General features: G+C 35.6%; 1 protein-coding gene across 1 annotated transcript in view; it reads left to right on the plus strand.

Moving 5' to 3' along the window:
• Positions 1-19,099, plus strand: part of LOC100378823 (splicing regulator SDE2-like) — a 94,710-nt gene that overhangs the window by 38,377 nt on the left and 37,234 nt on the right. Inside the window, exon 4 of the mRNA XM_085495787.1 lies at positions 5,326-5,495. Coding sequence (XP_085351913.1) covers positions 5,326-5,495 — 170 coding nt within the window. The remainder of the gene's footprint in view (positions 1-5,325; positions 5,496-19,099) is intronic.

The raw sequence follows: 19,099 nt of genomic DNA on the forward strand, positions 1-19,099 counted from the left end.
GATTTTTTTCAGAATCATAACAGTCAGCAAGTCTATAAAAATATATATTAAAGCAGAAACGGTAGTTCTCTTTTTGAAATATGTCGTGGCCCTAACAAGGGCCGGCCGTTTGGTTTGTGCTTCCCTAGAAACGATTCAAGCAAATCTTATAAGGAGAGCCGCTAAGCAAGTGTCGCACTCGTTCGGCTTTAGCGTCGTCGATAATGAAACCAATGTTGCAATATTGTAGCAACCCGTACCTAGGAGAGTGGTTGAAATCATGTTATTTTGGCTTTATAAAATATTTGGTAGCAGCTTGCGAATCCATAACTGGGGCCAGCAATTGTGCAATGTCACGCCGAAGACTGCCAACTTGTTTACTATCTTTCATCACCGCTATTGCATTTCTGTCATGAAACCTATTCGTCTGTCGTTGGATAAAAAAAAACTTCCTATTTCAAGTCCACCGCGATATCCATATAGTGAGACATTCCAACCACCGGAACTTGCTGAATGATAACTTTCACTGTGATTGATAAAAGTCGAGTCTGATAAGAAAGCAAGTCACGATTTGACCTTTATGATGAAATACTAGTAGTGATGTCATTTTTATCCAATCAGTAAAGCAGATGCATAAAGTTCAAAGATGATTGCCAGACTGTAAACAAAAGCATCATGTGCCATCGCATTGTCTTTATTGTGATTAGACTAAGTGCTAAGTCCAAATTGTGTGGGACGATATCGACGAACTTCAGGAAGAAGTTGTAGGGATTTTGTTCAACGGCCGACTTGGACTTTAAAGGTTTTGAGTATGACGAAGATGGCAATGAACAATGTACAAATAAAGATCTGAGAAGTTTTTAGCTCCGCTATCGACTTTGTCGAGCGGAGCTTATCATATAAGTGATTGTCCTCCGTCTCCGTCGTCGTCCGTGTCAATGTTTTACTTTTTCAACCTCTTCTTGAAAACTACAAGCCTGAAAGCTTTGATACTTGGTGTATATGTACCTTGGGTAGACCCCTCTCAGATTTGTTCATTTCATGATGATATCTTCAATTCTCTAATTTTGGTGAACATTTTTGGTAAAAAGTGATATTTTCGACTTCTTGTTAAAAACCGCAAGTCCAATTGCTTTTATTAGTTCCGCTGTCGACTTTGTCGAGCAGAGCTTATCATATGAGTGATTGTCCGTCGTCGTCCGTGTCAATGTTTTACTTTTCCGACTTCTTCTTAAAAACTACAAGCCTGAATGCTTTGATACTTGGTGTATATGTACCTTGGGTAGACCTCTCTCAGATTTGTTCATTTCATGATGATATCTTCAATTCTCTAATTTTGGTGAATATTTTTGTCATTTTTGGTAAAAAGTGATATTTTCGACTTCTTGTTGAAAACCGCAAGTCCAATTGCTTTGATATTACATATATAGGTACTACATGTGGACCTCTCTCAGATTTGTTTATTTTCTAATGATATCTTCAGTTCTTAAATTGAAATGTGCATTGCTAACAGTGGAGCTATCTCAGCCGAGAGGCTGCTTGTTTCACACAGCTATGAATTTTTATAATTTTTACAGTGTAAATTTGTAAATTATTATTGATCTTGTATGACAGTTGATTTGTAATTTGTCGAGACCGGAAATCATTACACACAATTTAACCCCATGACATTTTAATTCATTTTGAGTTCACGCGTATTGGGCGTGTTTGTCGGCGGGAAAATCCTAATTCAAATGATTCCTCACTGTCGATTTTTATTATTTCTGGTTTATTTGTCACATTATAAGCAATACATTAATTTTGTTTTACTTCTAATGTTGCATATTGTGCATTTATTTCCATTGCATGTTTTCATTTGCTGTTCTATTCCCTGCCGCAGTTCGATCTGCGTGTTGTCAATTTTCGTTTTTTTTACCGGGATCTTCTGGCAATTTTCCATGTTCAAGACCCTGGGCTTATACCCGGATAAATACAGTATAAGTAGTTTCCCTGGTCAGTCTAAGAATAGCCACAATCAGCTGGCGTGCAAGTGATAATCCACTGATATTTACTATATAGGGGTAGCCATCTTGAACACTGCTTGAAACTAAATAAAGAGAAACAGTTTCCTACAAATCAGGGAGAAAATAAACTTTCATATCCAAACGATTTGTTGGGGTATCATTAAGCCAATCGCTAATAAAATTTGACTTCATTCGTTATTTTTGCATGGACAATCCCATTACATGAATAACACAGAACACTTTCCCTGGTATATTTGAAAGTGAAATATCCATCCAACTCTAAGACCGTCACTGATTAGCTCCTAAAGTATGACGATCGTCCCCTACTGTTATATAGATTCACCAAGAGTGGGCGTGACCACAAGACGGCACCAGGGAGATTCAAAAGCAAACCGTTTAGTCAAAACCCAAGCAGTTAGCCAATTCACTAGCCCCAATACTTCTGAGACTTGCTGTAATATATTCTCTGTTCAATAAATCTTAATTCAAACATTATTCACAAAGTTGTCATACCATATCTCTGTTGAAGTTTTGTATCACAGTTGCAACAAACTTTAACCTCAGCCACCAGCACCTAAGTCAAAGTGAAAACCAGATCTCAGTATCAACAGTCCTATTTGTCATAGCAAGCAGGCATCAAGGCTTTAAAATTAATGAATGAAAAGTTGAGAAATATGGTTGTTTTCAAAGCAGATAGGGCATGTACTTTAAATTACGCCAGACAATTTAGAAAAAGGCTTTATGTACACATACATTGTTGTTGTTGTTGTTGTTGTTGGAAGCCAGTAAGGCCACACTGATTTAATTTTATGGATGACATCCTCTGGAGACCCCAAAACTAATGCGAGAGGGCGAAAAAAAAAAAAAAAAAAACCTGCCAAAAAAAAAAAAAAAATGCTGCTAAAACCACTTGAACCACAGAACACAGTGTATCAAAAAACAACAAGAAGTCTTTATTTGTAGGAGGCACATGTTGATATACACATCTCGTACTGTATTACTGTCACAGGTATAACCATTTCAGACAAGCTCTAGTACATGTAGTCATGATGAAGTACCTTCAGTCAAAAACACTGCATTCAAGGTACAACATGAACATCATTTTCAGTACAAGTCAAGGCGGAATGTACATATCACTACTTTATGACAATAACTAACAAAACATTGCAATGATACACAAATGTCCTTGCTTGCTCCTCTCTACACAGTAGGGGTTAGCTTTAACCAATCTCTCGTATAGCTGTGTAAACGTCATATCTCCCTGGACGACGTCAATTGCGTACCAGTCTACAACAATCCCTCAGTTTTTTTTCTGAACTTTTATGCTCACGTATTCCCGGCAACGCAATACGCATGTGCAGAAGATCATTTACGACAAAATTGGCACGTTTTAAGATAGTCCAAAAAAAGTTTTACGACAAGCCGGCGCTTTGCGACAATATGAGTCTGCAAGTTCCGGACAGAAAACCGATCTGTGGAAGCTCGTCGTCGGAGATTTTTTTTTTTTGAAAACAGGCGAAAACTAATGCGCGTGTGGATGTCATCCATAAAATTAAATCGGTGTGGCCTAAATCATTGCCATAATTATCCAATCTTAAGTTAAGTCAACAAAGATTCCATAACATCAGCTTTTTTAAGTGCTTATATATTTTTCTGACCAAGTGATGTATCCCACACAGCTAACGCAAATTGGATTGTCTGTGGAATAATGTCACTTATCGGTAAAGTTCATTTCTGAACAAGTTGAAGAAACCATGTTATTGCAGATAAAGAATTTGGATGTTTTAATTATTGTGCTCAATAAAACCACAGATGTAACATTGAGCAACTCGCATTGAAGTACTTAGGTATTAATTGACGATACTGACAATGTGTCAGTTTACTTTGTGAAGCTCATTGAACCGTTTAAATCGAATGACAAAATTGCACCTGCCTCTTTGAATACAGCGAATATCACAAGACACATAATGTCACAAACAATAAATTTAAATTCAGCAAACAATGTGGTATTCATACCACTATCAGCTATGACGGAGAAACACAATGGTGTAGTTAAGTGTCTGTGTTTTGATATTGGAGATTCAGGCCACTTTCTGTCATGTGAAGTGTGACACAAAACTTATGTTCATTGACATTCTGTGTAAATAAATGATGTAGATTTCGTATGAAACATAGTATAGATTGTATTTAGGGGTCCTTAGGGCAAGGCCCCTATTATTATCGTTCTTTCTTCTGTAACTTTTTTCGTCTAGCCGTTAGAGAAAACCGCTGAACAGAATGGTCTGAAATGCTCTATACTGATAGTCCCTAATGTGAACTGGTGCACCTAACTTTCAGAATAAAATTTTGATTATTCACATGGTTTGGCCGCCATCTTGGGTTTTGTGAGAACAGGAAATGGGCAATTACATGTGTGGTATTGGTCTGATTGGAGTGAAAATTTGTATGTACTTGCTACTCCTGGCGCCCATGGGGTGGGGGTTTCTCACCTCATTAATATGCATAACCTTTACATATCAAATACTTTTGCAATTAGGAAGATGAAAGCTACATTATTAAGATGATGTTAAACAAGAGCTCTCACTAAAATAACAGATGACCGTATATGGTCACATGAACTTATTAATATGCATAACTGTCATATCTGAAACACTGGACATTCAACTAGTGCCATAATGAAGTAATCAAACAAAGGATGTAACTAACATAAAAGAATACCATATACTAGTATGACATTGTAACCTCATTAATATGCATAAGCACATGGCTCTTTATATATTCTAAAAACTATATCTCGGTAACCAAACAAGGTAAATAGAAGGAACGAGGGGCACATCAACCTCATTGTACAAAGTACATATCATTCAAAGTACCTTAATGGCAACCCAGTGACCACTTTAATTATGGATTTTGTCTGATAGCTTGGGCCCTGTGACGCTGCTTGCAGCTTTAATTTTATAATTATTCTTGTGAAATGCATCCGTTACAAGTAACTTTGTTCATCTATTTCAACATCCTGACATTTTTAGCAAGGCGATGATCTGTCTGTTCATTTTGAAAAGTGCAACTCGGTAAAAATAATTCTGAACCAATAACACAGATACAGATTTCAATGACTTTGAATGACCAGGGTAGAATTTCTGTTCAACATGAATAATTTGAACCTTTGTGGATATCATTTTGTTTTTCACCATCTGATTCAAAGTGGCTGATTAGTCGCCAATTTTGTTTCAATGAATGCAGTTCATGAACCATATCTTTGACAGTTCATGATCAACTTGTTACGTTTCTTGAGCTTGGTAACTCCTGGAAACCATGTAATGCAATTACTTGTTTTCTGTAGATTAGCTGAATGGTTGAGCAAACAAGCTGACAAAGAAAGAGAAAGAGAAGAAAAAAAGAGGGCAAAGTTGGAAAAACTTGCATCAGATCCAAAACATTATTTTGATGACCCTAAATACCATGAACAAAAGCAAACTATAATGGAGAACATTGATGATGCTTTGACACAAGGTATACAGTGCAATACATGTATATATTTGGATACAATGCTAGTGATGCTTTGACACAGTGCAATGCATGTATATATTTGGATACAATGCTAGTGATGCTTTGACACAGTGCAATGCATGTATATATTTGGATACAATGCTAGTGATGCTTTGACACAGTGCAATACATGTATATATTTGGATACAATGCTAGTGATGCTTTGACACAGTGCAATGCATGTATATATTTGGATACAATGCTAGTGATGCTTTGACACAGTGCAATGCATGTATATATTTGGATACAATGCTAGTGATGCTTTGACACAGTGCAATACATGTATATATTTGTGTACAATGCTAGTGATACTTTGACACAGTGCAATACATGTATATATTTGGATACAATGCTAGTGATGCTTTGACACAGTGCAATGCATGTATATATTTGGATACAATGCTAGTGATGCTTTGACACAGTGCAATACATGTATATATTTGGATACAATGCTAGTGATGCTTTGACACAGTGCAATACATGTATATATTTGGATACAATGCTAGTGATACTTTGACACAGTGCAATACATGTATATATTTGGATACAATGCTAGTGATGCTTTGACACAGTGCAATGCATGTATATATTTGGATACAATGCTAGTGATGCTTTGACACAGTGCAATACATGTATATATTTGGGTACAATGCTAGTGATGCTTTGACACAGTGCAATACATGTATATATTTGGATACAATGCTAGTGATGCTTTGACACAGTGCAATACATGTATATATTTGGATACAATGCTAGTGATACTTTGACACAGTGCAATACATGTATATATTTGGATACAATGCTAGTGATGCTTTGACACAGTGCAATGCATGTATATATTTGGATACAATGCTAGTGATGCTTTGACACAGTGCAATACATGTATATATTTGGATACAATGCTAGTGATGCTTTGACACAGTGCAATACATGTATATATTTGGATACAATGCTAGTGATGCTTTGACACAGTGCAATACATGTATATATTTGGATACAATGCTAGTGATACTTTGACACAGTGCAATACATGTATATATTTGGATACAATGCTAGTGATGCTTTGACACAGTGCAATGCATGTATATATTTGGATACAATGCTAGTGATGCTTTGACACAGTGCAATACATGTATATATTTGGATACAATGCTAGTGATGCTTTGACACAGTGCAATGCATGTATATATTTGGATACAATGCTAGTGGTGCTTTGACACAGTGCAATACATGTATATATTTGGGTACAATGCTAGTGATGCTTTGACACAGTGCAATGCATGTATATATTTGGATACAATGCTAGTGATGCTTTGACACAGTGCAATACATGTATATATTTGGATACAATGCTAGTGATGCTTTGACACAGTGCAATACATGTATATATTTGGATACAATGCTAGTGATGCTTTGACACAGTGCAATGCATGTATATATTTGGATACAATGCTAGTGATGCTTTGACACAGTGCAATACATGTATATATTTGGATACAATGCTAGTGATGCTTTGACACAGTGCAATACATGTATATATTTGGATACAATGCTAGTGATGCTTTGACACAGTGCAATACATGTATATATTTGGATACAATGCTAGTGATGCTTTGACACAGTGCAATACATGTATATATTTGGATACAATGCTAGTGATGCTTTGACACAGTGCAATGCATGTATATATTTGGATACAATGCTAGTGATGCTTTGACACAGTGCAATACATGTATATATTTGGATACAATGCTAGTGATGCTTTGACACAGTGCAATACATGTATATATTTGGATACAATGCTAGTGATGCTTTGACACAGTGCAATACATGTATATATTTGGATACAATGCTAGTGATGCTTTGACACAGTGCAATACATGTATATATTTGGATACAATGCTAGTGATGCTTTGACACAGTGCAATACATGTATATATTTGGATACAATGCTAGTGATGCTTTGACACAGTGCAATACATGTATATATTTGGGTACAATGCTAGTGATGCTTTGACACAGTGCAATACATGTATATATTTGGGTACAATGCTAGTGATGCTTTGACACAGTGCAATACATGTATATATTTGGATACAATGCTAGTGATGCTTTGACACAGTGCAATGCATGTATATATTTGGATACAATGCTAGTGATGCTTTGACACAGTGCAATGCATGTATATATTTGGATACAATGCTAGTGATGCTTTGACACAGTGCAATACATGTATATATTTGGATACAATGCTAGTGATGCTTTGACACAGTGCAATACATGTATATATTTGGATACAATGCTAGTGATACTTTGACACAGTGCAATACATGTATATATTTGTGTACAATGCTAGTGATGCTTTGACACAGTGCAATGCATGTATATATTTGGATACAATGCTAGTGATGCTTTGACACAGTGCAATACATGTATATATTTGGGTACAATGCTAGTGATGCTTTGACACAGTGCAATACATGTATATATTTGGATACAATGCTAGTGATACTTTGACACAGTGCAATACATGTATATATTTGGGTACAATGCTAGTGATGCTTTGACACAGTGCAATACATGTATATATTTGGGTACAATGCTAGTGATGCTTTGACACAGTGCAATACATGTATATATTTGGATACAATGCTAGTGATGCTTTGACACAGTGCAATGCATGTATATATTTGGATACAATGCTAGTGATGCTTTGACACAGTGCAATACATGTATATATTTGGATACAATGCTAGTGATGCTTTGACACAGTGCAATACATGTATATATTTGGATACAATGCTAGTGATACTTTGACACAGTGCAATACATGTATATATTTGTGTACAATGCTAGTGATGCTTTGACACAGTGCAATGCATGTATATATTTGGATACAATGCTAGTGATGCTTTGACACAGTGCAATACATGTATATATTTGGGTACAATGCTAGTGATGCTTTGACACAGTGCAATACATGTATATATTTGGGTACAATGCTAGTGATGCTTTGACACAGTGCAATACATGTATATAATTGGATACAATGCTAGTGATACTTTGACACAGTGCAATACATGTATATATTTGTGTACAATGCTAGTGATGCTTTGACACAGTGCAATGCATGTATATATTTGGATACAATGCTAGTGATGCTTTGACACAGTGCAATACATGTATATATTTGGGTACAATGCTAGTGATGCTTTGACACAGTGCAATACATGTATATATTTGGGTACAATGCTAGTGATGCTTTGACACAGTGCAATGCATGTATATATTTGGATACAATGCTAGTGATGCTTTGACACAGTGCAATACATGTATATATTTGGGTACAATGCTAGTGATGCTTTGACACAGTGCAATGCATGTATATATTTGGATACAATGCTAGTGATGCTTTGACACAGTGCAATACATGTATATATTTGGATACAATGCTAGTGATGCTTTGACACAGTGCAATACATGTATATATTTGGATACAATGCTAGTGATGCTTTGACACAGTGCAATACATGTATATATTTGGGTACAATGCTAGTGATGCTTTGACACAGTGCAATACATGTATATATTTGGATACAATGCTAGTGATGCTTTGACACAGTGCAATGCATGTATATATTTGGATACAATGCTAGTGATGCTTTGACACAGTGCAATACATGTATATATTTGGATACAATGCTAGTGATGCTTTGACACAGTGCAATACATGTATATATTTGGATACAATGCTAGTGATGCTTTGACACAGTGCAATACATGTATATATTTGGGTACAATGCTAGTGATGCTTTGACACAGTGCAATACATGTATATATTTGGATACAATGCTAGTGATGCTTTGACACAGTGCAATGCATGTATATATTTGGGTACAATGCTAGTGATGCTTTGACACAGTGCAATACATGTATATATTTGGATACAATGCTAGTGGTGCTTTGACACAATGTATACAGTGCAATACATGTATATATTTGGATACAATGCTAGTGATGCTTTGACACAGTGCAATACATGTATATATTTGGGTACAATGCTAGTGATGCTTTGACACAGTGCAATGCATGTATATATTTGGATACAATGCTAGTGATGCTTTGACACAGTGCAATACATGTATATATTTGGGTACAATGCTAGTGATGCTTTGACACAGTGCAATGCATGTATATATTTGGGTACAATGCTAGTGATACTTTGACACAGTGCAATGCATGTATATATTTGGATACAATGCTAGTGATGCTTTGACACAGTGCAATACATGTATATATTTGGATACAATGCTAGTGATGCTTTGACACAGTGCAATACATGTATATATTTGGATACAATGCTAGTGATGCTTTGACACAGTGCAATGCATGTATATATTTGGGTACAATGCTAGTGATACTTTGACACAGTGCAATGCATGTATATATTTGGATACAATGCTAGTGATGCTTTGACACAGTGCAATACATGTATATATTTGGATACAATGCTAGTGATGCTTTGACACAATGTACACAGTGCAATACATGTATATATTTGGATACAATGCTAGTGATGCTTTGACACAGTGCAATGCATGTATATATTTGGGTACAATGCTAGTGATACTTTGACACAGTGCAATGCATGTATATATTTGGATACAATGCTAGTGATGCTTTGACACAGTGCAATACATGTATATATTTGGATACAATGCTAGTGATGCTTTGACACAGTGCAATGCATGTATATATTTGGATACAATGCTAGTGATGCTTTGACACAGTGCAATACATGTATATATTTGGATACAATGCTAGTGATGCTTTGACACAGTGCAATACATGTATATATTTGGATACAATGCTAGTGATGCTTTGACACAGTGCAATGCATGTATATATTTGGATACAATGCTAGTGATGCTTTGACACAGTGCAATACATGTATATATTTGGATACAATGCTAGTGATGCTTTGACACAATGCAATACATGTATATATTTGGGTACAATACTAGTGATGCTTTGACACAGTGCAATGCATGTATATATTTGGGTACAATGCTAGTGGTGCTTTGACACAATGTACACAGTGCAATACATGTACATGTATATATTTGGGTACAATGCTAGTGATGCTTTGACACAGTGCAATACATGTATATACTTGGGTACAATGCTAGTGATGCTTTGACACAGTGCAATACATGTATATATTTGGATACAATGCTAGTGGTGCTTTGACACAATGTACACAGTGCAATACATGGATATATTTGGATACAATGCTAGTGATGCTTTGACACAGTGCAATGCATGTATATATTTGGATACAATGCTAGTGATGCTTTGACACAGTGCAATACATGTATATATTTGGATACAATGCTAGTGATGCTTTGACACAGTGCAATACATGTATATATTTGGATACAATGCTAGTGATACTTTGACACAGTGCAATACATGTATATATTTGGATACAATGCTAGTGATGCTTTGACACAGTGCAATGCATGTATATATTTGGATACAATGCTAGTGATGCTTTGACACAGTGCAATACATGTATATATTTGGGTACAATGCTAGTGATGCTTTGACACAGTGCAATACATGTATATATTTGGATACAATGCTAGTGATGCTTTGACACAGTGCAATACATGTATATATTTGGATACAATGCTAGTGATACTTTGACACAGTGCAATACATGTATATATTTGGATACAATGCTAGTGATGCTTTGACACAGTGCAATGCATGTATATATTTGGATACAATGCTAGTGATGCTTTGACACAGTGCAATACATGTATATATTTGGATACAATGCTAGTGATGCTTTGACACAGTGCAATACATGTATATATTTGGATACAATGCTAGTGATGCTTTGACACAGTGCAATACATGTATATATTTGGATACAATGCTAGTGATACTTTGACACAGTGCAATACATGTATATATTTGGATACAATGCTAGTGATGCTTTGACACAGTGCAATGCATGTATATATTTGGATACAATGCTAGTGATGCTTTGACACAGTGCAATACATGTATATATTTGGATACAATGCTAGTGATGCTTTGACACAGTGCAATGCATGTATATATTTGGATACAATGCTAGTGGTGCTTTGACACAGTGCAATACATGTATATATTTGGGTACAATGCTAGTGATGCTTTGACACAGTGCAATGCATGTATATATTTGGATACAATGCTAGTGATGCTTTGACACAGTGCAATACATGTATATATTTGGATACAATGCTAGTGATGCTTTGACACAGTGCAATACATGTATATATTTGGATACAATGCTAGTGATGCTTTGACACAGTGCAATGCATGTATATATTTGGATACAATGCTAGTGATGCTTTGACACAGTGCAATACATGTATATATTTGGATACAATGCTAGTGATGCTTTGACACAGTGCAATACATGTATATATTTGGATACAATGCTAGTGATGCTTTGACACAGTGCAATACATGTATATATTTGGATACAATGCTAGTGATGCTTTGACACAGTGCAATACATGTATATATTTGGATACAATGCTAGTGATGCTTTGACACAGTGCAATGCATGTATATATTTGGATACAATGCTAGTGATGCTTTGACACAGTGCAATACATGTATATATTTGGATACAATGCTAGTGATGCTTTGACACAGTGCAATACATGTATATATTTGGATACAATGCTAGTGATGCTTTGACACAGTGCAATACATGTATATATTTGGATACAATGCTAGTGATGCTTTGACACAGTGCAATACATGTATATATTTGGATACAATGCTAGTGATGCTTTGACACAGTGCAATACATGTATATATTTGGATACAATGCTAGTGATGCTTTGACACAGTGCAATACATGTATATATTTGGGTACAATGCTAGTGATGCTTTGACACAGTGCAATACATGTATATATTTGGGTACAATGCTAGTGATGCTTTGACACAGTGCAATACATGTATATATTTGGATACAATGCTAGTGATGCTTTGACACAGTGCAATGCATGTATATATTTGGATACAATGCTAGTGATGCTTTGACACAGTGCAATGCATGTATATATTTGGATACAATGCTAGTGATGCTTTGACACAGTGCAATACATGTATATATTTGGATACAATGCTAGTGATGCTTTGACACAGTGCAATACATGTATATATTTGGATACAATGCTAGTGATACTTTGACACAGTGCAATACATGTATATATTTGTGTACAATGCTAGTGATGCTTTGACACAGTGCAATGCATGTATATATTTGGATACAATGCTAGTGATGCTTTGACACAGTGCAATACATGTATATATTTGGGTACAATGCTAGTGATGCTTTGACACAGTGCAATACATGTATATATTTGGGTACAATGCTAGTGATACTTTGACACAGTGCAATACATGTATATATTTGGGTACAATGCTAGTGATGCTTTGACACAGTGCAATACATGTATATATTTGGGTACAATGCTAGTGATGCTTTGACACAGTGCAATGCATGTATATATTTGGATACAATGCTAGTGATGCTTTGACACAGTGCAATGCATGTATATATTTGGATACAATGCTAGTGATGCTTTGACACAGTGCAATACATGTATATATTTGGATACAATGCTAGTGATGCTTTGACACAGTGCAATACATGTATATATTTGGATACAATGCTAGTGATACTTTGACACAGTGCAATACATGTATATATTTGTGTACAATGCTAGTGATGCTTTGACACAGTGCAATGCATGTATATATTTGGATACAATGCTAGTGATGCTTTGACACAGTGCAATACATGTATATATTTGGGTACAATGCTAGTGATGCTTTGACACAGTGCAATACATGTATATATTTGGGTACAATGCTAGTGATGCTTTGACACAGTGCAATACATGTATATAATTGGATACAATGCTAGTGATACTTTGACACAGTGCAATACATGTATATATTTGTGTACAATGCTAGTGATGCTTTGACACAGTGCAATGCATGTATATATTTGGATACAATGCTAGTGATGCTTTGACACAGTGCAATACATGTATATATTTGGGTACAATGCTAGTGATGCTTTGACACAGTGCAATACATGTATATATTTGGGTACAATGCTAGTGATGCTTTGACACAGTGCAATGCATGTATATATTTGGATACAATGCTAGTGATGCTTTGACACAGTGCAATACATGTATATATTTGGGTACAATGCTAGTGATGCTTTGACACAGTGCAATGCATGTATATATTTGGATACAATGCTAGTGATGCTTTGACACAGTGCAATACATGTATATATTTGGATACAATGCTAGTGATGCTTTGACACAGTGCAATACATGTATATATTTGGATACAATGCTAGTGATGCTTTGACACAGTGCAATACATGTATATATTTGGGTACAATGCTAGTGATGCTTTGACACAGTGCAATACATGTATATATTTGGATACAATGCTAGTGATGCTTTGACACAGTGCAATGCATGTATATATTTGGATACAATGCTAGTGATGCTTTGACACAGTGCAATACATGTATATATTTGGATACAATGCTAGTGATGCTTTGACACAGTGCAATACATGTATATATTTGGATACAATGCTAGTGATGCTTTGACACAGTGCAATACATGTATATATTTGGGTACAATGCTAGTGATGCTTTGACACAGTGCAATACATGTATATATTTGGATACAATGCTAGTGATGCTTTGACACAGTGCAATGCATGTATATATTTGGGTACAATGCTAGTGATGCTTTGACACAGTGCAATACATGTATATATTTGGATACAATGCTAGTGGTGCTTTGACACAATGTATACAGTGCAATACATGTATATATTTGGATACAATGCTAGTGATGCTTTGACACAGTGCAATACATGTATATATTTGGGTACAATGCTAGTGATGCTTTGACACAGTGCAATGCATGTATATATTTGGATACAATGCTAGTGATGCTTTGACACAGTGCAATACATGTATATATTTGGGTACAATGCTAGTGATGCTTTGACACAGTGCAATGCATGTATATATTTGGGTACAATGCTAGTGATACTTTGACACAGTGCAATGCATGTATATATTTGGATACAATGCTAGTGATGCTTTGACACAGTGCAATACATGTATATATTTGGATACAATGCTAGTGATGCTTTGACACAGTGCAATACATGTATATATTTGGATACAATGCTAGTGATGCTTTGACACAGTGCAATGCATGTATATATTTGGGTACAATGCTAGTGATACTTTGACACAGTGCAATGCATGTATATATTTGGATACAATGCTAGTGATGCTTTGACACAGTGCAATACATGTATATATTTGGATACAATGCTAGTGATGCTTTGACACAATGTACACAGTGCAATACATGTATATATTTGGATACAATGCTAGTGATGCTTTGACACAGTGCAATGCATGTATATATTTGGGTACAATGCTAGTGATACTTTGACACAGTGCAATGCATGTATATATTTGGATACAATGCTAGTGATGCTTTGACACAGTGCAATACATGTATATATTTGGATACAATGCTAGTGATGCTTTGACACAGTGCAATGCATGTATATATTTGGATACAATGCTAGTGATGCTTTGACACAGTGCAATACATGTATATATTTGGATACAATGCTAGTGATGCTTTGACACAGTGCAATACATGTATATATTTGGATACAATGCTAGTGATGCTTTGACACAGTGCAATGCATGTATATATTTGGATACAATGCTAGTGATGCTTTGACACAGTGCAATACATGTATATATTTGGATACAATGCTAGTGATGCTTTGACACAATGCAATACATGTATATATTTGGGTACAATACTAGTGATGCTTTGACACAGTGCAATGCATGTATATATTTGGGTACAATGCTAGTGGTGCTTTGACACAATGTACACAGTGCAATACATGTACATGTATATATTTGGGTACAATGCTAGTGATGCTTTGACACAGTGCAATACATGTATATACTTGGGTACAATGCTAGTGATGCTTTGACACAGTGCAATACATGTATATATTTGGATACAATGCTAGTGGTGCTTTGACACAATGTACACAGTGCAATACATGGATATATTTGGATACAATGCTAGTGATGCTTTGACACAGTGCAATGCATGTATATATTTGGATACAATGCTAGTGATGCTTTGACACAGTGCAATGCATGTATATATTTGGATACAATGCTAGTGATGCTTTGACACAGTGCAATGCATGTATATATTTGGGTACAATGCTAGTGATGCTTTGACACAATGTACACAGTGCAATACATGTATATATTTGGATACAATGCTAGTGATGCTTTGACACAATGTACACAGTGCAATACATGTATATATTTGGATACAATGCTAGTGATGCTTTGACACAATGTACACAGTGCAATACATGCATATATTTGGATACAATGCTAGTGATGCTTTGACACAGTGCAATACATGTATATATTTGTGTACAATGCTAGTGATGCTTTGACACAGTACAATACATGTATATATTTGGGTACAATGCTAGTGATGCTTTGACACAGTGCAATGCATGTATATATTTGGGTACAATGCTAGTGATACTTTGACACAGTGCAATGCATGTATATATTTGGATACAATGCTAGTGATGCTTTGACACAGTGCAATACATGTATATATTTGGATACAATGCTAGTGATGCTTTGACACAGTGCAATACATGTATATATTTGGATACAATGCTAGTGATGCTTTGACACAGTGCAATGCATGTATATATTTGGGTACAATGCTAGTGATACTTTGACACAGTGCAATACATGTATATATTTGGGTACAATGCTAGTGATGCTTTGACACAGTGCAATACATGTATATATTTGGATACAATGCTAGTGATGCTTTGACACAATGTACACAGTGCAATACATGCATATATTTGGATACAATGCTAGTGATGCTTTGACACAGTGCAATGCATGTATATATTTGGGTACAATGCTAGTGATGCTTTGACACAATGTACACAGTGCAATACATGTATATATTTGGATACAATGCTAGTGATGCTTTGACACAGTGCAATGCATGTATATATTTGGGTACAATGCTAGTGATGCTTTGACACAATGTACACAGTGCAATACATGTATATATTTGGATACAATGCTAGTGATGCTTTGACACAGTGCAATGCATGTATATATTTGGGTACAATGCTAGTGGTGCTTTGACACAATGTACACAGTGCAATACATGTATATATTTGGATACAATGCTAGTGATGCTTTGACACAGTGCAATACATGTATATATTTGGGTACAATACTAGTGATGCTTTGACACAGTGCAATGCATGTATATATTTGGATACAATGCTAGTGATGCTTTGACACAGTGCAATACATGTATATATTTGGATACAATGCTAGTGATGCTTTGACACAATGTACACAGTGCAATACATGTATATATTTGGATACAATGCTAGTGATGCTTTGACACAGTGCAATGCATGTATATATTTGGGTACAATGCTAGTGATACTTTGACACAGTGCAATGCATGTATATATTTGGATACAATGCTAGTGATGCTTTGACACAGTGCAATACATGTATATATTTGGATACAATGCTAGTGATGCTTTGACACAGTGCAATGCATGTATATATTTGGATACAATGCTAGTGATGCTTTGACACAGTGCAATACATGTATATATTTGGATACAATGCTAGTGATGCTTTGACACAGTGCAATACATGTATATATTTGGGTACAATGCTAGTGATGCTTTGACACAGTGCAATACATGTATATACTTGGGTACAATGCTAGTGATGCTTTGACACAGTGCAATACATGTATATATTTGGATACAATGCTAGTGGTGCTTTGACACAATGTACACAGTGCAATACATGGATATATTTGGATACAATGCTAGTGATGCTTTGACACAGTGCAATGCATGTATATATTTGGATACAATGCTAGTGATGCTTTGACACAGTGCAATGCATGTATATATTTGGATACAATGCTAGTGATGCTTTGACACAGTGCAATGCATGTATATATTTGGGTACAATGCTAGTGATGCTTTGACACAATGTACACAGTGCAATACATGTATATATTTGGATACAATGCTAGTGATGCTTTGACACAATGTACACAGTGCAATACATGTATATATTTGGATACAATGCTAGTGATGCTTTGACACAATGTACACAGTGCAATACATGCATATATTTGGATACAATGCTAGTGATGCTTTGACACAGTGCAATGCATGTATATATTTGGGTACAATGCTAGTGATGCTTTGACACAATGTACACAGTGCAATACATGTATATATTTGGATACAATGCTAGTGATGCTTTGACACAGTGCAATGCATGTATATATTTGGGTACAATGCTAGTGATGCTTTGACACAATGTACACAGTGCAATACATGTATATATTTGGATACAATGCTAGTGATGCTTTGACACAGTGCAATGCATGTATATATTTGGGTACAATGCTAGTGGTGCTTTGACACAATGTACACAGTGCAATACATGTATATATTTGGATACAATGCTAGTGATGCTTTGACACAGTGCAATACATGTATATATTTGGGTACAATACTAGTGATGCTTTGACACAGTGCAATGCATGTATATATTTGGGTACAATGCTAGTGATACTTTGACACAGTGCAATGCATGTATATATTTGGGTACAATGCTAGTGGTGCTTTGACACAATGTACACAGTGCAATACATGTATATATTTGGATACAATGCTAGTGATGCTTTGACACAGTGCAATGCATGTATATATTTGGGTACAATGCTAGTGGTGCTTTGACACAATGTACACAGTGCAATACATGTATATATTTGGATACAATGCTAGTGATGCTTTGACACAGTGCAATGCATGTATATATTTGGGTACAATGCTAGTGGTGCTTTGACACAATGTACACAGTGCAATACATGTATATATTTGGATACAATACTAGTGATGCTTTGACACAGTGCAATACATGTACATGTATATATTTGGGTACAATGCTAGTGATGCTTTGACACAGTGCAATGCATGTATATATTTGGGTACAATGCTAGTGATGCTTTGACACAGTGCAATACATGTATATATTTGGGTACAATACTAGTGATGCTTTGACACAGTGCAATACATGTATATATTTGGGTACAATGCTAGTGATGCTTTGACACAGTGCAATACATGTATATATTTGGGTACAATACTAGTGATGCTTTGACACAGTGCAATGCATGTATATATTTGTGTACAATGCTAGTGATGCTTTGACACAATGTACACAGTGCAATACATGTATATATTTGGGTACAATGCTAGTGATGCTTTGACACAGTGCAATGCATGTATATATTTTGGTACAATGCTAGT

This window comes from Saccoglossus kowalevskii, chromosome 2, assembly GCF_978046115.1.
Source record: "Saccoglossus kowalevskii chromosome 2, keSacKowa6.1, whole genome shotgun sequence".
In the NCBI taxonomy this organism is placed as follows: domain Eukaryota; kingdom Metazoa; phylum Hemichordata; class Enteropneusta; family Harrimaniidae; genus Saccoglossus; species Saccoglossus kowalevskii.